Source organism: Mercenaria mercenaria, chromosome 6 (assembly GCF_021730395.1).
Source record: "Mercenaria mercenaria strain notata chromosome 6, MADL_Memer_1, whole genome shotgun sequence".
Lineage (NCBI taxonomy): Eukaryota > Metazoa > Mollusca > Bivalvia > Venerida > Veneridae > Mercenaria > Mercenaria mercenaria.
In genome coordinates, this window is record NC_069366.1 from 22,553,724 (window position 1) to 22,570,666 (window position 16,943).

The 16,943-nt window shown below is 35.1% G+C and overlaps 2 protein-coding genes across 2 annotated transcripts in view; one reads left to right on the plus strand and one right to left on the minus strand.

The window, feature by feature from the left end:
* Positions 1 to 7,122: 7,122 nt before the first annotated feature.
* LOC123549424 (ubiquitin-conjugating enzyme E2 C-like) overlaps positions 7,123 to 16,943 on the minus strand; it is a 35,145-nt gene continuing 25,324 nt past the window's right edge. The window contains exon 5 of the mRNA XM_045337521.2: positions 7,123 to 10,308. Coding sequence (XP_045193456.1) covers positions 10,190 to 10,308 — 119 coding nt within the window. The 3' untranslated portion in view covers positions 7,123 to 10,189. The remainder of the gene's footprint in view (positions 10,309 to 16,943) is intronic.
* Positions 10,907 to 14,319, plus strand: LOC128557639 (uncharacterized). The gene is made up of 2 exons (XM_053545385.1): positions 10,907 to 11,106; positions 12,320 to 14,319. The coding sequence occupies exon 2, from the start codon at positions 12,323 to 12,325 to the stop codon at positions 13,883 to 13,885; it is 1,563 nt and encodes a 520-aa protein (XP_053401360.1). The 5' UTR covers positions 10,907 to 11,106; positions 12,320 to 12,322; the 3' UTR covers positions 13,886 to 14,319.

The following is a 16,943-nucleotide window of genomic DNA, read 5'->3' on the forward strand; positions in this document are numbered from 1 at the left end:
TTATGACCCTATCTTCAAGAATCTTGGTCAGAATGTCTATCTTGATGATTCCTAGGCCAAGTTCGAAACTGGGTCAGATGGGGTCAAAAACTAGGTCACCACTCAAATCAAAGGAAAAGCTTGTTAACCCTTTACTCCATAGATACTCCTTTTAACGCATCTATGCATTACTCCATAGATACTCCTTTTAACGCATCTATGCATTACTCCATAGATACTCCTTTTATCGCATTCTAGTACAATGATAGATAAATGCAAAATACCAATAAAATGTATTGGCAATGAAGCCCACAAAAGCATATTTGTGAAGTTTAAACTGTTAGTAAAAGATCAGTTTCAGAAAAACTTGTGGTTATAATTGTAATTTATTGATAATTATCAGTTTTAATTCAGGTGGCATTTTCTGAAAATCACACTGACTTTATACATATTAGGACAGCTATTGATGGATGGAAAAGTACATAGGTGACCCAAAAACAAGTTATTATTTGCATTCTATCATTCAACTATGGCAAATTATGTAAAAGTGAGAAATAAAATTGGTGTAATAAAAGGTGTGGTTACCATAGCAACCATTAAAATCCATAGATCACTTGTCAACATTATGGAATTTATGCTAATTGACCTGGGCCCCTTGGAAGTGTGTTTATTGTGCACAGCTGTCAAAACAATGCAATAATTAGGGTGTTGTTTGCATCATTATTTATGATGTGGATCAATAAATTTTATAGAAAGTGTCTTTGATCAGTGCTTCTTATCAAAACATTATGTAATTAATTAATTTTATGATCTATGAAGTTCTGTAAGTTTGGTAGGGGTGTAGATTTTAATGATTAATTAAATGGGTTTGCTTATTTTGAAAATCACTCAATAAAGACCTTTCTAGTCTTTCATTTACCTTCAATTAATAAAATTGTGCATTTGTAACAGTAAAAAAATTTCTTTTCTGTTGTATCACATGCATAAAACAGCTAAATTATAATAATATTGTAAGGTCTTAGGTTTGTAGCTTGCTATTGTGAAAAATATTTATCACAAAATTATGAAAAATATACCATCAGAAAGGAAATTTAATTCTAAAAATAAATTATGTTGGACACTAAATGGTTAAAACAAGTATTCATAGACTAATTCTGATCTGAGTAACACAGGTATAAATTTTGCATTTTTCTCCAATAACCTGTATGGAGATAGTGTACAGATAATGCAACTGAGTGTATTGGGTATCAATAATCAATACTATTGTATCTGTATGGAGTAAAGGGTTAACACTGTAGAGGCCACATTAATTTATGACCCTATCTTCATGAAACTTGGTCAGAATGTTTATCTTGATGATTCCATTACGGGTTCGGCCAGGTGAGTGATATAGGGTCATCATGCTCCTCTTGGGTTGTTATGTCTCCCACCACACAGTGGTGTGGGAGACATATTGATTTACTCCTGTCTGTGTGTGTGACTGTCTGTCACAAATCTTGTCCGCACTCTAAGTTGAACATTTCTCATCATATCTTCACCGAACTGGGACAAAATGTGTTTGACCATAAGTCCTCGCTCGGCCAAGTTCGATAACTAGCCAAAGCGGCCCAGGCACTTCGGAATTATGTCCCTTGAAATACAGAAAATTGGCCTTTTTACTCTTGTTTGCGCTCTAAGTCGAACATTTCTCATCCGATCTTCACCAAACTTAAACAAAATGTGTTTGACCATAAGTCCTCGGCCATTAATTTTATAACTAGCCAAATCAGCCCATGCATTTCAGAATGATGGCCTTTGAATATCTGAAGATCGGCCTTTTTACTCTTGTCCGTGCTCTAAGTCAAACATTTCTCATCCGATCTTCACCAAACTTTAACAAACTGTGTTTGACCATAAGTCCTCGGCCAAGTGCGATAACAAGTCTAACCAAATAGGCCAAGGCACTTCAGAATTATGGCCCTTGAATTACCCAAAATCAGCCTATTTACTCTTCAACGGTATATTTGTAGTGAGTAAACAGTATATAAAGACTGACTTACTATTTAGATGATTAGGCAGTTGTGGGAGACATGCGCTTTTCTCAAAATATTTACACTGCAGAACTGTCTCAATACAAATCTAATTACCTATACAAATGTTGGTGCACTTAAGACTGTTATGTGGCAGATTGTTATCTATACAATTTGTTTTTGAGTATACTTTATGCTAGCTGTAAAACAGCATCAGTTTTGTTATAATTGACCATATGCCAGTCCTCTATATTTGAACATGTATTCAAGCATAAATCTGCTGTTCTTGTCACTTTGTCAGGGGTGTTTTAACAGAAGAGTAAACATGTGTTTACAGAGAGATTCTCGCACTCATGTGCTGTTAAAACACCTTTTTATATTTGCGCGTTCCGTAGCAAAGTCTAAACATATTACGGTCCCAAAACGGATAATTCAAAAGGAAATGACATCAGCATGATATAACAAAGCAGAAATTACCGTGCATTTCATGATATTTTAGTGACGCTGAGGGACAATAATATTCATGTATTAGTTTTTTAGCTCACCTGAGCACGAAGTGCTCAAAGGTGAGCTTTTGTGATTGCCCTGTGTCCGTCATCGTCAACAATTTGACTGTTACACTCTAGAGGTCACAGAGATTTTGGCCCAATCTTAATGAATCTTGTTCAGAATGTTACTCTTAATAAAATCTTGATCAAGTTCGATATTGGGTCATCTAGGGTCAAAAACTAGGTCACCAGGTCTAATCAAAGGAAAAGCTTGTTAACACTCAAAGAGGTCACAATTTTGGCCAAATCTTAATGAAACTTGGTCAGAATGTTACCCTCAATAAAATCGACGAATTTGATATTGGGTCATCTGGGTTAAAAAACTAGGTCACCAGGTCAAATCAAAGGAAAAGTTTGTTTACACTCTAGAGGTCACAATTTTGGCCCAGTCTTAATGAAGCTTGGTCAGAATGCTACCCTCGATCAAAATTTTGGACGAGTTTGATATTGGGTCATCTGGGGTCAAAAACTAGGTCACCAGATTAAATCAAAGGAAAAGCTTCTTAACACTGTAGAGGCCACATTTATGACTGTATCTTCATGAAACTTGGCCAGAATGTTAATTTTGATGATCTCAAGGTCCAGTTTGAATCTGGTTCATGTGGGATCAAAAACTAGGTCACCAGGTCAAATCAAAGAAAAAGCTAGTTAACACTGTAGAGGCCACATTTATGACCATATCTTAATGAAACTTGGTCAGAATGTTAATCTTGTTAATCTTTAGGTCAGTAGGTCAGATGAGCGATACAAGGCCTTCATGGCCCTCATGTTTACACGTTTTATGCTAGAATAGCATTAGTTCATGTTCATTTCATGTTATAACATCATCATAATCTCTCGAGATATGTTGGTACCCTCACCCAACCAAGCTCGGGCACCAACCAATTCCTGGGAATTCTGCAGATCTTATAACACAAAAATGCATTATCCCTACATAATCCATACTCTAGAAAAAGGATTAATTCAGTCCAAAAATTCTTTCATGTTGGGATCTTTTAAAATTGACTGTTGTCTCACAAATACAATGAGACATGTTTGTTGTCGAGCCCGCTTGCGGTGAGCTCGATATAGTCGTCACTTTTGGCGGGCTGGTGTATGTGCATGCGTGTGATTTTGTCCGGACCATAACTTTGACATGCATGGACTAATCTTGTTTATATTTGGCATGAATGTTAACCTCAAATGAGGAGTGTCATGCACAAACCCCCATGTTCCTATCTCAAAGGTCAAGGTCAAATTGAAGTTTGTCCAGACCATAACTTTGACATGCATGAACCAATCTTTTTTATATTTGGCATGAATGTTTACCTCAATGAGGAGTGTCATGTGCAAACCCCATGTTCCTATCTCAAAGGTCAAGGTCACATTGAAGTTTATCAGGAGCATTTCTTCTTCATGCACGGTGGGATTTTGATGTATTTTGGCATGAATATTCACCATTATGAGACGGAGTGTCATGCGCAAGAACCAGGTCCCTAGATCTAAGGTCACACTTAGAGGCCAAATGTGCTGGCGGGCTCGACATTCTGCCTGTGGGCATGCTGAATGTATTTCTAGTTAAATGCTTGGCATAAGGTCAATCAGGTTGAAAGTATAATAGTAAAACTATTGTGTATTGTTGTTGTTTTACATTAAATATTAGGGAAAATTAGAGCTTGTTGTTTTTAATGAAGTCATACTTGGCTCTTGTACTTTTAAGACTGTTCCTAATTTTTCAAGTTAAAAGCTTTCAAATGCGTGTTAATGCCCATCAGGGTTGCCACTTAGTTGTGAAAATGCTAACAGCCGTCCAATCCACCCTTTTATATTTATTTTGTTTCAGATATAATTGTCTATTTTGGAGGCAAGGGTTGCAAAGCCTTTGTCATCAAAATTCCAAAGTTAACATAAAAAAAGAAATGGATTCAAACACATTTAAATTGTTTATACACAATTACACTAAAATGTGTTTGGAAATAATGCCAGTGCCACTGAACATTTTAAACATCGACCCAGGATTTCATTTTTCCCCCCGACTTTTCTAAAATTTCATTTTTCACTAATCATTATCAAGATTTCCCAAACAATTCACTGACCTTGAAAAAAGATCATTTTTCCCTGACTTTTCAAGGTAAATGGCAATCATGTCCATATATTTCTTGGAAGTAAAAGTATTTGAGCCACGCCATGGGAAAACCAACATAGTGGGTTTGTGACCAGATGGATCCAGACCAGCCTGCGCAGTCTGGTCAGGATCCATGCTGTTCGCTTTTAAAGCCTATTGGAATTGGAGAAACTGATAGCAAACAGCATGGATCCTGACCAGACTGCGCGGTCGCAAACCCACGTTGGTTTTCTCATGGCATGGCTCGTTTACAATATTTTTACTACATTTTATATGCCAGTAGTTAGGAGCATTCAATACTTTATATAAAAGGGAAATTCAGTGATCATGGAAATTGAACCCTTCTTGGACAATGCTTGGATATTTTTCATTTAGGTGCATTTCATTTTACATTCAACATTGACCTAGATTGCTAAAAATGGCCTAATATACTGTTCACTTAAAATACAGAACTGTTGAACTGCCCAGTATCTTTCAAATCTATTTTGAAATGGACTGCAGATAGAGCGGGTGTGGGTAATCCCGAACAGGGGGGTAATTCCGAACACATTTTTCCAATGACATTTTTGTATTCTTGAAAGGCACCAATCTAATCCACGGCGTCACATACAGGATAACAACGAATTCCATATCATATTGCAATGAATGCAAAGTTTTGTCGCGCACCTTTTCAAAATAACAGACAAGAATTTATACGACCGCTTGCATGCATGTCGTTCTTATCGGTTTTCGTGTTTTGATGCAAGTAGTATGTAAGGATCTAAAAGTATTGATTTTTACCGCTGACAATATTTTGATGGAATTCTTACATCACAAGTGTCACGTGGGAAGGGAGTTAACTGCATTTCTCATTATGAAAAACGTTGAAAGATCAAAGAAGCCGTTCGGAATTAGACACACTTGTTAATTAATGTGTGGCTAATTCCAAACAATCAATGTATGAGGAACAGTTTATCCAAATAAGTATATATAAAGACTTATAATATATTTGAAGCAAATAACTAGAGTTAGATTATAAATAAATAAAAAGTAGATAAATAAATATATGAGCCGTGCCATGAGAAAACCAACATAGTGGGTTTGCGACCAGCATGGATCCAGACCAGCCTGCGCATCCGCGCAGTCTGGTCAGGCTCCATGCTGTTCGCTTTTAAAGCCTACTGCAATAAGAGAAACCGTTAGCGAACAGCATGGATCCTGACCAGACTGCGCGGATGCGCAGGCTGGTCTGGATCCATGCTGGTCGCAAACCCACTATGTTGGTTTTCCCATGGCACGGCTCATATATATATAAAAAAGATACAGTAACAAATAAATAAATCTACTACTTTGAAAAATGAGTTCAACTTCCTTTCATTCATATTGGCTCGTTTCAAACATGTGCAATATGATCCGACTCTGGTAGAGGAGGCGGCGACTCATGTAGCAATAGCATGAGCTTGTCAAGAGTTGCAAGCAAATTTTGGGTGCCAAGACAACCCTGCAAGACAAGGTCCATGTTACTGCTATGCATGTGAAAAACCCTACATGCACCAATTGTGGATACAGATTTCACCCTAAATGTGTGGCAGATGAATTATTGGGCTATACAGACAAACTTCTGTTTGAATGCAAATACTGTTAATTTAAACACAGATTCTAAGACATTTTTAACACTGCAAACTGCATCATGTATAAGGGTGTTAATACCATATTCAATGTTTCGGACATTAATCATGTAGAAAGTTGTCACAGATGTTGTTCTGTGCTTCTGCAAATTTAGGTTTAGATACAGATGGTCTGAAAATTCCAGTTATATGTTTCGTTTTATAAAGTTTCTTTGTTAAAAATGCAAGTATACTACTGTAAAGAATGTCTGTGTTTATCATTGTAAACAAACAAACGTTCTGTTCTTAAGAGGTTGGAACTGTTCGGAATTAGCCCCTCTGTTGTTCGGAATTACCCGCTCTGTTCGGAAATAAACGTCCAATAGGTAATATCCTCAGTACACTATACTGACAATATCTGTATATGTTCGGAATTATACACGCTAAATCAGCTGAAATCACTCTATAAACAAGTTGTTTTTAAATGGCAATATAAGTGGGTATTTCCGAACATTCAACATTATTGCTTAACTGTTCGGAAATACCCACACCCGCTCTATTCAAACCTAGGATCTCTGAAACATAAGGCAGACATCACATTGCTGTAACAGCAGGTTTTATAGTGAGAGGATTAAGTGCACCCTTATACTCTACCTGATTACATTAAATTTTCTTGAACTGGAACAATTTTGTCACTAACATTTTCAGAATACTTCTAAAAACATCTGTGTATCAAAAGCAGCCAACATTTTTGGCCATCTTGGATTCTTCTGCCTACCCCAATGCATTTCTGTAAGACATTTTTCTTTTCTTGAATAACTGCTTAATATATAAGACACAAATCTTGTTGTTCTATGAAAATATCTCCACCCTAGCAACAATAATACAAACTCGAATTAAAATAGTTCAATATTTATTGAGCTTGGTATCATAATATAAAATACACAGATCACATTTACAGGAGTTTCAATACAATTATGACTATATACAAAATCACAAAGATAAAAGAATGAACAACATGTGACAATAGAAGTAAGGGGTGATTTGAAAAAGTAGAAAAGTGAAGAATGGCACTAAAATGCAATGACAACTTTTCAGTTTGGAACAGAATTATTCCTGCAACCCTCTTCACTGTTTGTTGGCAAAAGAATATTATTACTGGTACTGAAGGATTCAACAGAAGATTTTCAAGACATCATACAACGTCAAATTTAAATAGCCCCAAAATCTAACACACCCCATTTTACAGGAAACACTAAAATGGCAACAACAAAAAATATTTTCAATAGCACTTGAACTGCAACTGACTAGTCTTCATTTTATGAACAAAATGTATGGACAGATTTACATTTTCAAGCACTTAGAGAAAATGCAACTTCATTTTACACATGCCAAAATATTTTTTACTTGATGTATGCAAGGTGAAAGTTGAAAATTATTTGGTATTAAAGCAGATTTACGATCATTTCTTCTGTGAAATCTGCAAATATACAAAATCCTGACACAGTGCAGTATTGAAAGCTGAACATAAGTGCCAAACTATTCATATTGATCAAAGTATCTGACTTTATAAAATGTTATGAAAGACATTAAAAACACTGGACACAGCAGTTTATATACAAGGACAATTTACAAGATCACAAGGAAAGTATTTAACACGAGGCTGAAAATCAAGACCCATTACTGTAAATGACTATGATGTTACACTGTCTCAATATGCTGAATCATTAACGTGTTAGTAATGAATGCCGACATTTTCAGATCTTTTGTTCATACATTTAACATTTAGGCGAAATTCCATTTAAAAATTTGCTGTCTTAAAGATATCCAATATCCTTTTTTACTAAAATATTTTATCTTTGGAATTAACTATTTATTTCAAATGCAGAAAAATCCAAATCAGAGGTATTAAACTTTTATCAAATATATAATTCAATTCTGTATGTAGTGTTACACTTCAAAATTCTGTGTGTTTAGACTGGTAAAATCCACATTGAAATTTCTTGCAAATCAGTAAATTGTGCTAGAAATGGATGAAGTCCCGCTATGGTTAAAACCATCTAAACACATATAATATAGCTTGGTACAAAATAAATAGTTTACTTTCCATGGGTATCGGAAAATCAAATTTACATGTCATGATAATAATCGTTTGAACATCTAAATGGAACAGCCAAAAACATATACCCACATTTTAATTCGCCTTTCAATAAAAATACAGTTCCTGAATTTTTTTTTTATAAAAACATCTTTAAATCCAAGAGAAAAAAAAACAACATAGTTGTGTTCATTCAATTTCAAACTTATACTATAATGGGCCATCCTTTATATTACTGAACCAATGTTTTTATAAGGAAATGAACACTTTTTTTCCTTTTAGAAATAATATATCCCAAACAGTGATTTGTCATGGAATAAAATTACTGTTTGGAGTTTAGATGCGAAGGAATTATATCATGAAGGCACAGCCCGAGTGATATAATAATATGCAATCTAAACGACAGTGCAAATCACTGAGATATATTATTTCGGTTTAAACATGTTATCAAGGATTATTATGTACGTCCTTGTGGATATCTATCAAATATTTGCCTGATTTCTGTTGATTTCTTTTCCAGCGCGCCGCTATGCCTTCTAACGCTAAGACATAATAATTATGACATCAGAAAAATGAATTGTTGAATAATAACACAGTTTTCATCCTTCTTTTTTTAAAGGGACTGGCCTCTAGATCGTTAGACAATTTTTAGAATATTTTTAGATATCTGGAAATGCTATATTTCTTAAGAAGACTTTAAAACTTAATTACCGACAAACTATATGTAACGGAAACACATGAAAATTTGCTGTTTTTACTACCTTTTACGATGAAAATCGAAAAGCGTTTGTAATGCTTTACTCCAGGTAAGCTGTCTTAATTATAAATATCTATATTTTGATGTCATAATTCACTAATTCTGCTATAGTGCTATTGGTAATGTCTTTATTGCCGCAGCGGTCCGGGGTTCCATTCGCGATGAGGTCATCTTTTTTTCTTGATTTTGGAATTTTTAAAATATTTAAATTATGAAACAAAAACTCATATTCTAATGTTCGTAATATGACCAAACTTCAATTTGAAAGAAAGATTATTTTTAGCCAAGGTCAGTACCTTGAATAGGAAAACAAATCGGGTTGTGTTAGAATTCTAAAGAAAACGTAGTGCATGTAAATATTCATGAAATTTGGGTCTAGTATCCCTTTTAAATGATTGCACAAACTGAAAACTAAGCAATCGGAAGTCAAAGAATATTAGTCAAGAAAGTTTAGTAAGAATAGAAAAGAGGAAGTGTACATGTTCAAACAAAGAATACACAAAAATATGACACCTTGTAACTGGTGTGGGTTGTGCAAAATTCTGTATTACATATACTGTGACAAAGTAACTTTCAAACTGATAATATATTTCCATTTAAAGAAAATAAATCATTCACTTTACACACAGGTAAAATGCTCTATTTGAAAGTGCACCGGTACAACATAGACTATGGTGTCAAGGGCAGATAACTGGCATTATTTCCTGTACTTCCTTAATTCATGCCTACACACAAAATTAATTATATTCCAATCCCTCACACCTCAAGATTTCCTGCACACCAGATAACTTTCAAATATATATTTAGAAGTTCCAAATTTCTACTGCATTAATCAAATATAACAGTTAAAAATTTCCCTTGCATAAGCCAGACTCCAGCTGTTACTTATAAATTCAACAGAAGGATGTTTTCAAATTAAAAGGTGTTAAGTTAAAAACAATCTTGTGTGGTCTAATACAGAAAAATATCATTCAACCCATTGGTACTGTATATCAATGAATAACCTGAAGACTGATCTTTTTAATGACACTGTGTCACCAGATTGTCTCAACATTTCATCTCACATGAGGTTATTTTTTAGCAATCAGTAATATAGCGTATCATCAAATTATTTGTTGGCCGCTGCAGCATGTTTGTTATATTTTTCCACAACGATTTTCTTATATTCTGTCTGATTGTTCCACTGTTCAGCTGCCTGTGCATTCAATGGACTCTCATTGTTTGGCTCTGTAAAAAAATAAATACATAAAAAAATTAGTCACTGATGCTCTTTGTTATCTACTTTGTACAAACACACACACATTTTTAAGGAAGGATATCCTTTTATTTGGTAAAAGATCAAAAAATGTTTCACCTTGTGTTTATTACAATGCAAAAACATGTTCATTTTACCAGCTTTATTCTGACAGATGAAACTTGAGCTATCACTGAAGGTGATGAATGTACCCCACGCATGCACTGACACAGTACATTGCAATTTGACGCACGAGTCAATATCAAATTTGGCACACAAAGCTGTCCTTTTAATTTTTCTCAGAAAATAAAGTTATTACTAAAGAAAACGGAGTTGTTTGTTATAAATTGGATAAGGAGCTACTTATATACGAAAATATGCATTGCATAGTTTAGTTAAATAAAAGAAATATGGTTGCAGTAAGCCCCTTGAAATTGCAGAATTTACTGTCCCTACATAGAAATCTTAATTTTTGACATTTATAACTAATAGTTAAGGCAATACTATGATGTAATTTTATCAATGATGTAATCTATAATGTTTCTTTAGTTGTATTAATAACAGCTAATATCAATTTTTTCATTTTCAGACAACTAATTCTCTGCAGAAACTTTGTCCCTAACTTTTGACACTTAATTGTCCTTTAAATAACATAAGCGACATGTAAAGAATCCTTTGCTGTAATTTTTATCTTTGGACTCTTTAAAAGGAGGTACATTTAGTTCAAAATGGCGGCGTAGGTGTTTACTGTGTGTCAACAAAAGGAAATTTAGAATTACAAGAAAATATTGGTAAGTAAGTGAGTGCGTGATATTTTATTTTGTCCTTTATGTTATATCAACTGCAAGATTATCATATGATGCAAGCAGAATTCTCAAGCTGCTTAGGTAAGGGGTACTTAGCCTTGTTAAAAATAAGGTTTGGTACATGTGATACCCTATGCCATTTTTATGTTTTTACCCATAAACCCCTGCGTGACTCCTTCCAATAACGGTCCCTGCAGTAACTACCAATATTGTTATTGGAAGGATGATTTTTGTTATTGATAGGACATTTGCTTGGTTTTGACTATGCAATACATTTATTTCAAATAAATAACACAAATCTCAGTTTATGTCCACCTTATATGTCATTATTTATGAGAATAATTGAAATAAATGATCATTTTTTCTGAACTTATGACATTAAAGATAGTTTGTGTTATTGTAATGACCGAAAGCGTTACTGCAAGGATGATTTTTCAAATATTCCTGATGTGTCGGTTGTTACAGCATGGTAGTGAAAAATATATAAAACCAGTGTTTAAACTGTTTTCATACGCCATACTTTTTAACATTTATCAGTCAAGAAATGAAAGATCAAATCCATAGGATACCCTTTTGATAAACCCCGTTATTGGAAGGATTATAAAACGTTACTGCAAGTACTTTGCTAACTTAATTTAGCATGTTTTTTTGCTATTAAGTATGGGACTGAAAATGCATTATTTCATAGCCCTAGCTTGATGTCCGTCCAACTCATTTGTACATGTATAAGCAGAATAATTCATTCTAAAAACAGGTAGAATACCAGATCATCTATTCCTGTAACTGAAACGACTTTAAATCATTGCTGTAAAGAATTGTGCTCCAATTTCTTATTTACTTGCTAAAATTGGTGAAGGTGAAATAAATGTAGTTTAAAATTCTCATTACTGTTGTATTTATGCGTATCAATATTTGTTTTACAATACTACCCAAACCTGTAATATTTTTGTAAGCAGAAAGACATTACCAGTATGTTACTGGAAGGAGTTTTAAAATTACATATTAGTTATACAATTCAAGAATCGTTTATTTTGGTCATCATACATGTATAATTTATGCAGTTCGAATTCAATGTGAAATTTATACAAATAATTACAAACAAATAGAGACAACACTGTTAAATAATTATTTGTATCCAAGAATATGTTACTGGAAGGACAATGTTGTGTTACTACTTAACAATAATCTAACATTTCAGATAATGGGAATGTCAAATGCCGAGCGCCAAAGACGGTTTCGGGAACGTCGAGATGCTGATCCAGAAAGACGACAAATATATCTGCAGAAAGGCAGAGAGAGGTATCGAAATGACTGTAAAAGTGGAAAGGTCAAACCAGTTGAACAGTTATCAGACAGAGACAAAAGAGCCATCAGGAAGCGATGGAGAACACAAAAGCGAAAGGACAGGTTGCGACAGAAAAAGAACATGGAAACGCTTAAAACTTTGAATACACCTCCCTCGACACCAGAGCATGAAAATCCTAGTAGCAGACAGAAGAAACAACACAAAAAGAAGTCACGAAGAGAAGAAGCAAAATTATACAGAGAAAAAAAGAAGATGGAACTTGAGATAGAGAAATTAAAGAAAAAAGTCGAAATGTACAAAAAGAGACTAGCCCGCAAACAGTCAGAAGACGAAAAGAAACAACAAGATACACCCAGAAGACGAACTCGAAAATTGTTGCGTAACCTTGCACCAAAGGAAGTAAAGAAATCTTTGTTTAGTTACCAAGTCCTAATAGAGGCACTCAGGCAGAAATATAAGGAGAAACGAAAGAGAGAAAAGACAGAGTTTGCCACAATTTTATGTAACCAAACACTGAAGAAATATCGTATCAAGAGTGAAACATATAAACTGATTGGACAAAACCTTCGAAGAAAACGGAGCAAAACCGGATATAACTCTTTAACAAAACGAGTGTCTGAAAAGGTGCATGCATTCTATACACGGAATGATAACTCGAGATTAATCACTGGAAAGAAACAAACAAAAACACACAAAAAGATTAGAAAACAAAGAAGGGTGTTGCTATTGAACCTGAAAACCTTGCACAAAAAGTTCTTATCCGAGGGAAAGACGAACGTTAGTTACTCCGTGTTTTGTAGACTTAGACCGTTCTATGTTGTTTTTCCAAGGCAGAGTGATCGAAACACATGCTTGCGTAAAACATGCAATAATACAGAACTGCTAGCAGAAGCATTAACAAGGGCAAAGGCTACTAAATCAGTTGATTTAAATTCGTATGTAGAGGAGGCAGTGTGTAATATCAATAAGAAAACATGTATGTATGGTGAATGCAGTGTCTGCAAAAATAAAAGCGTTGAAGTGAACAAAGCTGTTTTGGACATAGATGTAACATGGTTCGAATGGACTACAAAGAGAGACGTGCGTAAAATAAAGAAAGCAAAAACTATGATAGAGAAGCCTGTCTATGTGACAGTGAAAGAATGTAAAGAAGGAAAGGTTGATCAACTATTTGATAGGTTTAGTGATCAGCTTAAAAGATACCAAAAACACATATATCGAACCAATACACAATATGACTATTACAGTATGAGAAGAAAAACACTTAGTGAAAATGAGTGCATTATGCGTATTGATTTTTCAGAGAACTATGTTTGCGGATATAGTGAAGAGATACAAAGTGTTCATTTTGGTGCGTCAAAAAAACAAATAAGCCTACAAACAGGTGTTACTTACATGAACAAGAGCTGTCGGAGGACAGCAACGCTCGACTATTCAACAGCCTTGTCGACTGAATGAATACGAAAGTCGAAAAAGGGGCATAATTTAAAAAAAGCAAAATAGGGTTATGGAACCTGCATAGTGCTTATCAGCTCATGACAGTGGACAAGTGTGTGAAGTTTCAATCCATTCCCATTAGTGGGTACTGAGATACCAGCTTACATACAAAACCTTAACCAAAAAATTCTAAGTCGAAAAAAGGGGCATAATTTTGTAAAAAAGCAAAACAGAGTTATGGAACCTGCTTTGTGTATGTCAGATCATGACAGTGAACAAGTGTGTGAAGTTTCAATCCATTCCAATTAGTGAGCACTGAGATACCAGCTTACATACAAAACCTTAACCAAAAATGTCTAAGTCGAAAAATGGGCATAATTTTGTAAAAAAGCAAAATAGAGTTATGGAACCTGTGCAATGTATGTCAGTTTATCACAGTGAATAAGTGTGTGAAGTTTCAATCCATTCCCACAAGTGGTTGCTGAGATACCAGCTTACATACAAAACCTTAACCAAAAATTTCTAAGTCAAAAAAGGGGCATAATTTTGTAAAAAAGCAAAATAGAGTTATGGAACCTGTGCAATGTAAGTCAGTTTATCACAGTGAATAAGTGTGTGAAGTTTCAATCCATTCCCACAAGTGGTTGCTGAGATACCAGCTTACATACAAAAACTTAACCAAATCGGGACGCGGACGCCGACGCATGGGCGAGTCCAATAGCTCTACTATTCTATGAATAGTCGAGCTAAAAACCATTCCACAGAAACATTCTGCACAGTTAGTGACTCGTTGGTGCATGGCCCTGAGGGTGTCTGGGGGCATTTAAGGCCCGTCTTAATAGATATGAAGAAGAAGAACCCAAACATATCTGACATAGAAATTTTCAGTGATGGACCTGTTACGCAATATAGACAGAAGGGAAACTTTTATCTTGCTGCATTAAAGGGGAGGGAATATGGCTTTCAGAATATTACCTGGTCATTCTTTGAAGCCGGCCATGGCAAAGGTGTTCCAGATGCTATTGGAGGTGCTATTAAAAGACAAGCTGATAATGCAATTAAATATGGACGAAATATTACATCTGCTGAGACGTTTTGTGATGCAATTGCGAAGGAGTCAAGTGTGAAAATGTATTTAGTGTCTGAGGAAAGCATTAGTGAAATGAAAAGAGAATTAGATAAAATTGCCTTGAAGGCAGTACCCGGCACTCTGAATCTCCATCAGGTGATATGCGAGATTAAAGACGGAAAGATTAAATATAGACACTTGAGTTGTAAATGTGGTGTAACAAATGAGCACGAAGGGCACGAATTTGAATTAGCAACAATTTTAGAAACGACAGGTCAAAACGGTGTCACCAAAGAATTTAAAGATGAAAACAACAATGAAGTAAAATTAAATAAAACAGACACTGAAAAGATACATGAAAATGAAGCCGTGCCAGGAAATGATAAGGAAGCAACTAAATTTGTTAAGATATTGTCTCATCCAAATGTGAACATGAAAACACAGACAAGACATGTGACTGGCAACAGAAAGAGAACAAAACATGAACCATCAAATAAAAGGGCAAAGAGAAAACGACCACTTTCAATTGATTATGAAGATCTGTTGATAGACTGGGAAACATGTCGATCATTTGATGAGTTGAGAAAACATGTGCAGAAACTTCCAGAAATAGCAATACATGTTAAAGTAGATGAAATAAATTTGCCAAAAGATCGCCTTGATATTGACTATGATGCCATAAAAGATATACCAAATGATGTAAAAGTCCCAAATAACGTTGATGAGATGTTTCCAGTAAAGGTCAGTGCAGATGGGAATTGCTTACCATCTTGCGGGAGCGTTTTCGCTTTTCTCACACCTGGAAGAAGTGAAGAAATGCGGGCAAGAATAGTGAAAGAATTGGCCATGCATGAGGATGTGTACTTAGACAATGCATTTCTGCAGAAAGGGTTAACTTCTGAATGCACTGGCACTATCAAATCTTTGAAATCACAGTATGCGCAGTACTCAGAGTACTACATTCCTGGGATGTCACTTAGTGGAAATACCATTCGAGAAATATACAGAAAGGAAGTACTATCAATAACAGAAAACAATTCCTTTATGGGGATCTGGCAGATATTTGCCCTGGCCAGTGTTCTCAACTGTCCAATATATTCAGTTTATCCAAACAAAGGAAACGCAACTGTGCGAAATGATTTAAACAGACTTATAATGCCACGTACACAACTTGAATCGCGTCCAGTACATATATTATGGACAAACACAAGAGACGACATTTCCTACGAACATTGGGTACCAAACCATTTTGTTGCTCTTCTGCCAGGCAAAAGGAGATCTGAGAAAGGGATTACAAAATGTGACACTGAACATGTGAAAGACCAACACACAGAGACTATGAACACTGACAATCAGAGCTATGACTCTTTGAAAACAGAAAACGAGCGTGATGCCGACACGAAGGGTCAAGACAAAGGTATCGATAGTGAAAAAGATCAAGGTCAGATGTATGAGGAAGTTAAGGATCTAGGTAAAAGTGCACCCAGTATGAGCCAGCAAGACGATAGTACCGCTAACATGAGGTTGAAGAAGAACTACGTAGAGACATGAAGGATAAAGGTGAACAATTAGATAAGTCTATGGACGGTGACGAAAGAGCTGCTAAGAAAAGTCAATGTGACAGTGTTAAGGACAAGGGCCCAGAAGATAGAATCAATGATGTGAGGAAGAAGGATAAACACAATAGGGTTAAGGATGAGCTTAAAATTGTTGGAAATATGAACGAGGGTGGTGATAGTAATATGATTGTAAATGATATGAGTGGAATCAATAACGTAAGTATGGAAACAAGAGCACCGCCTTGCGGGTGCTGACGCTCATCTGATTTTTTTTGTGTAATAGAAATATTGTCCTACCCATGATTTTCTAAGTCTAAAAAGGGCCATCATTCTTGCAAAAAGCAGGATAGAGTTATGTTTCTTGATGTACAGTGTCCACTTATGATGGTGAAAAACTGTTGCAAGTTTTAAAGCAATAGCTTTGATAGTTTATGAGAAAAGTTGACTTAAA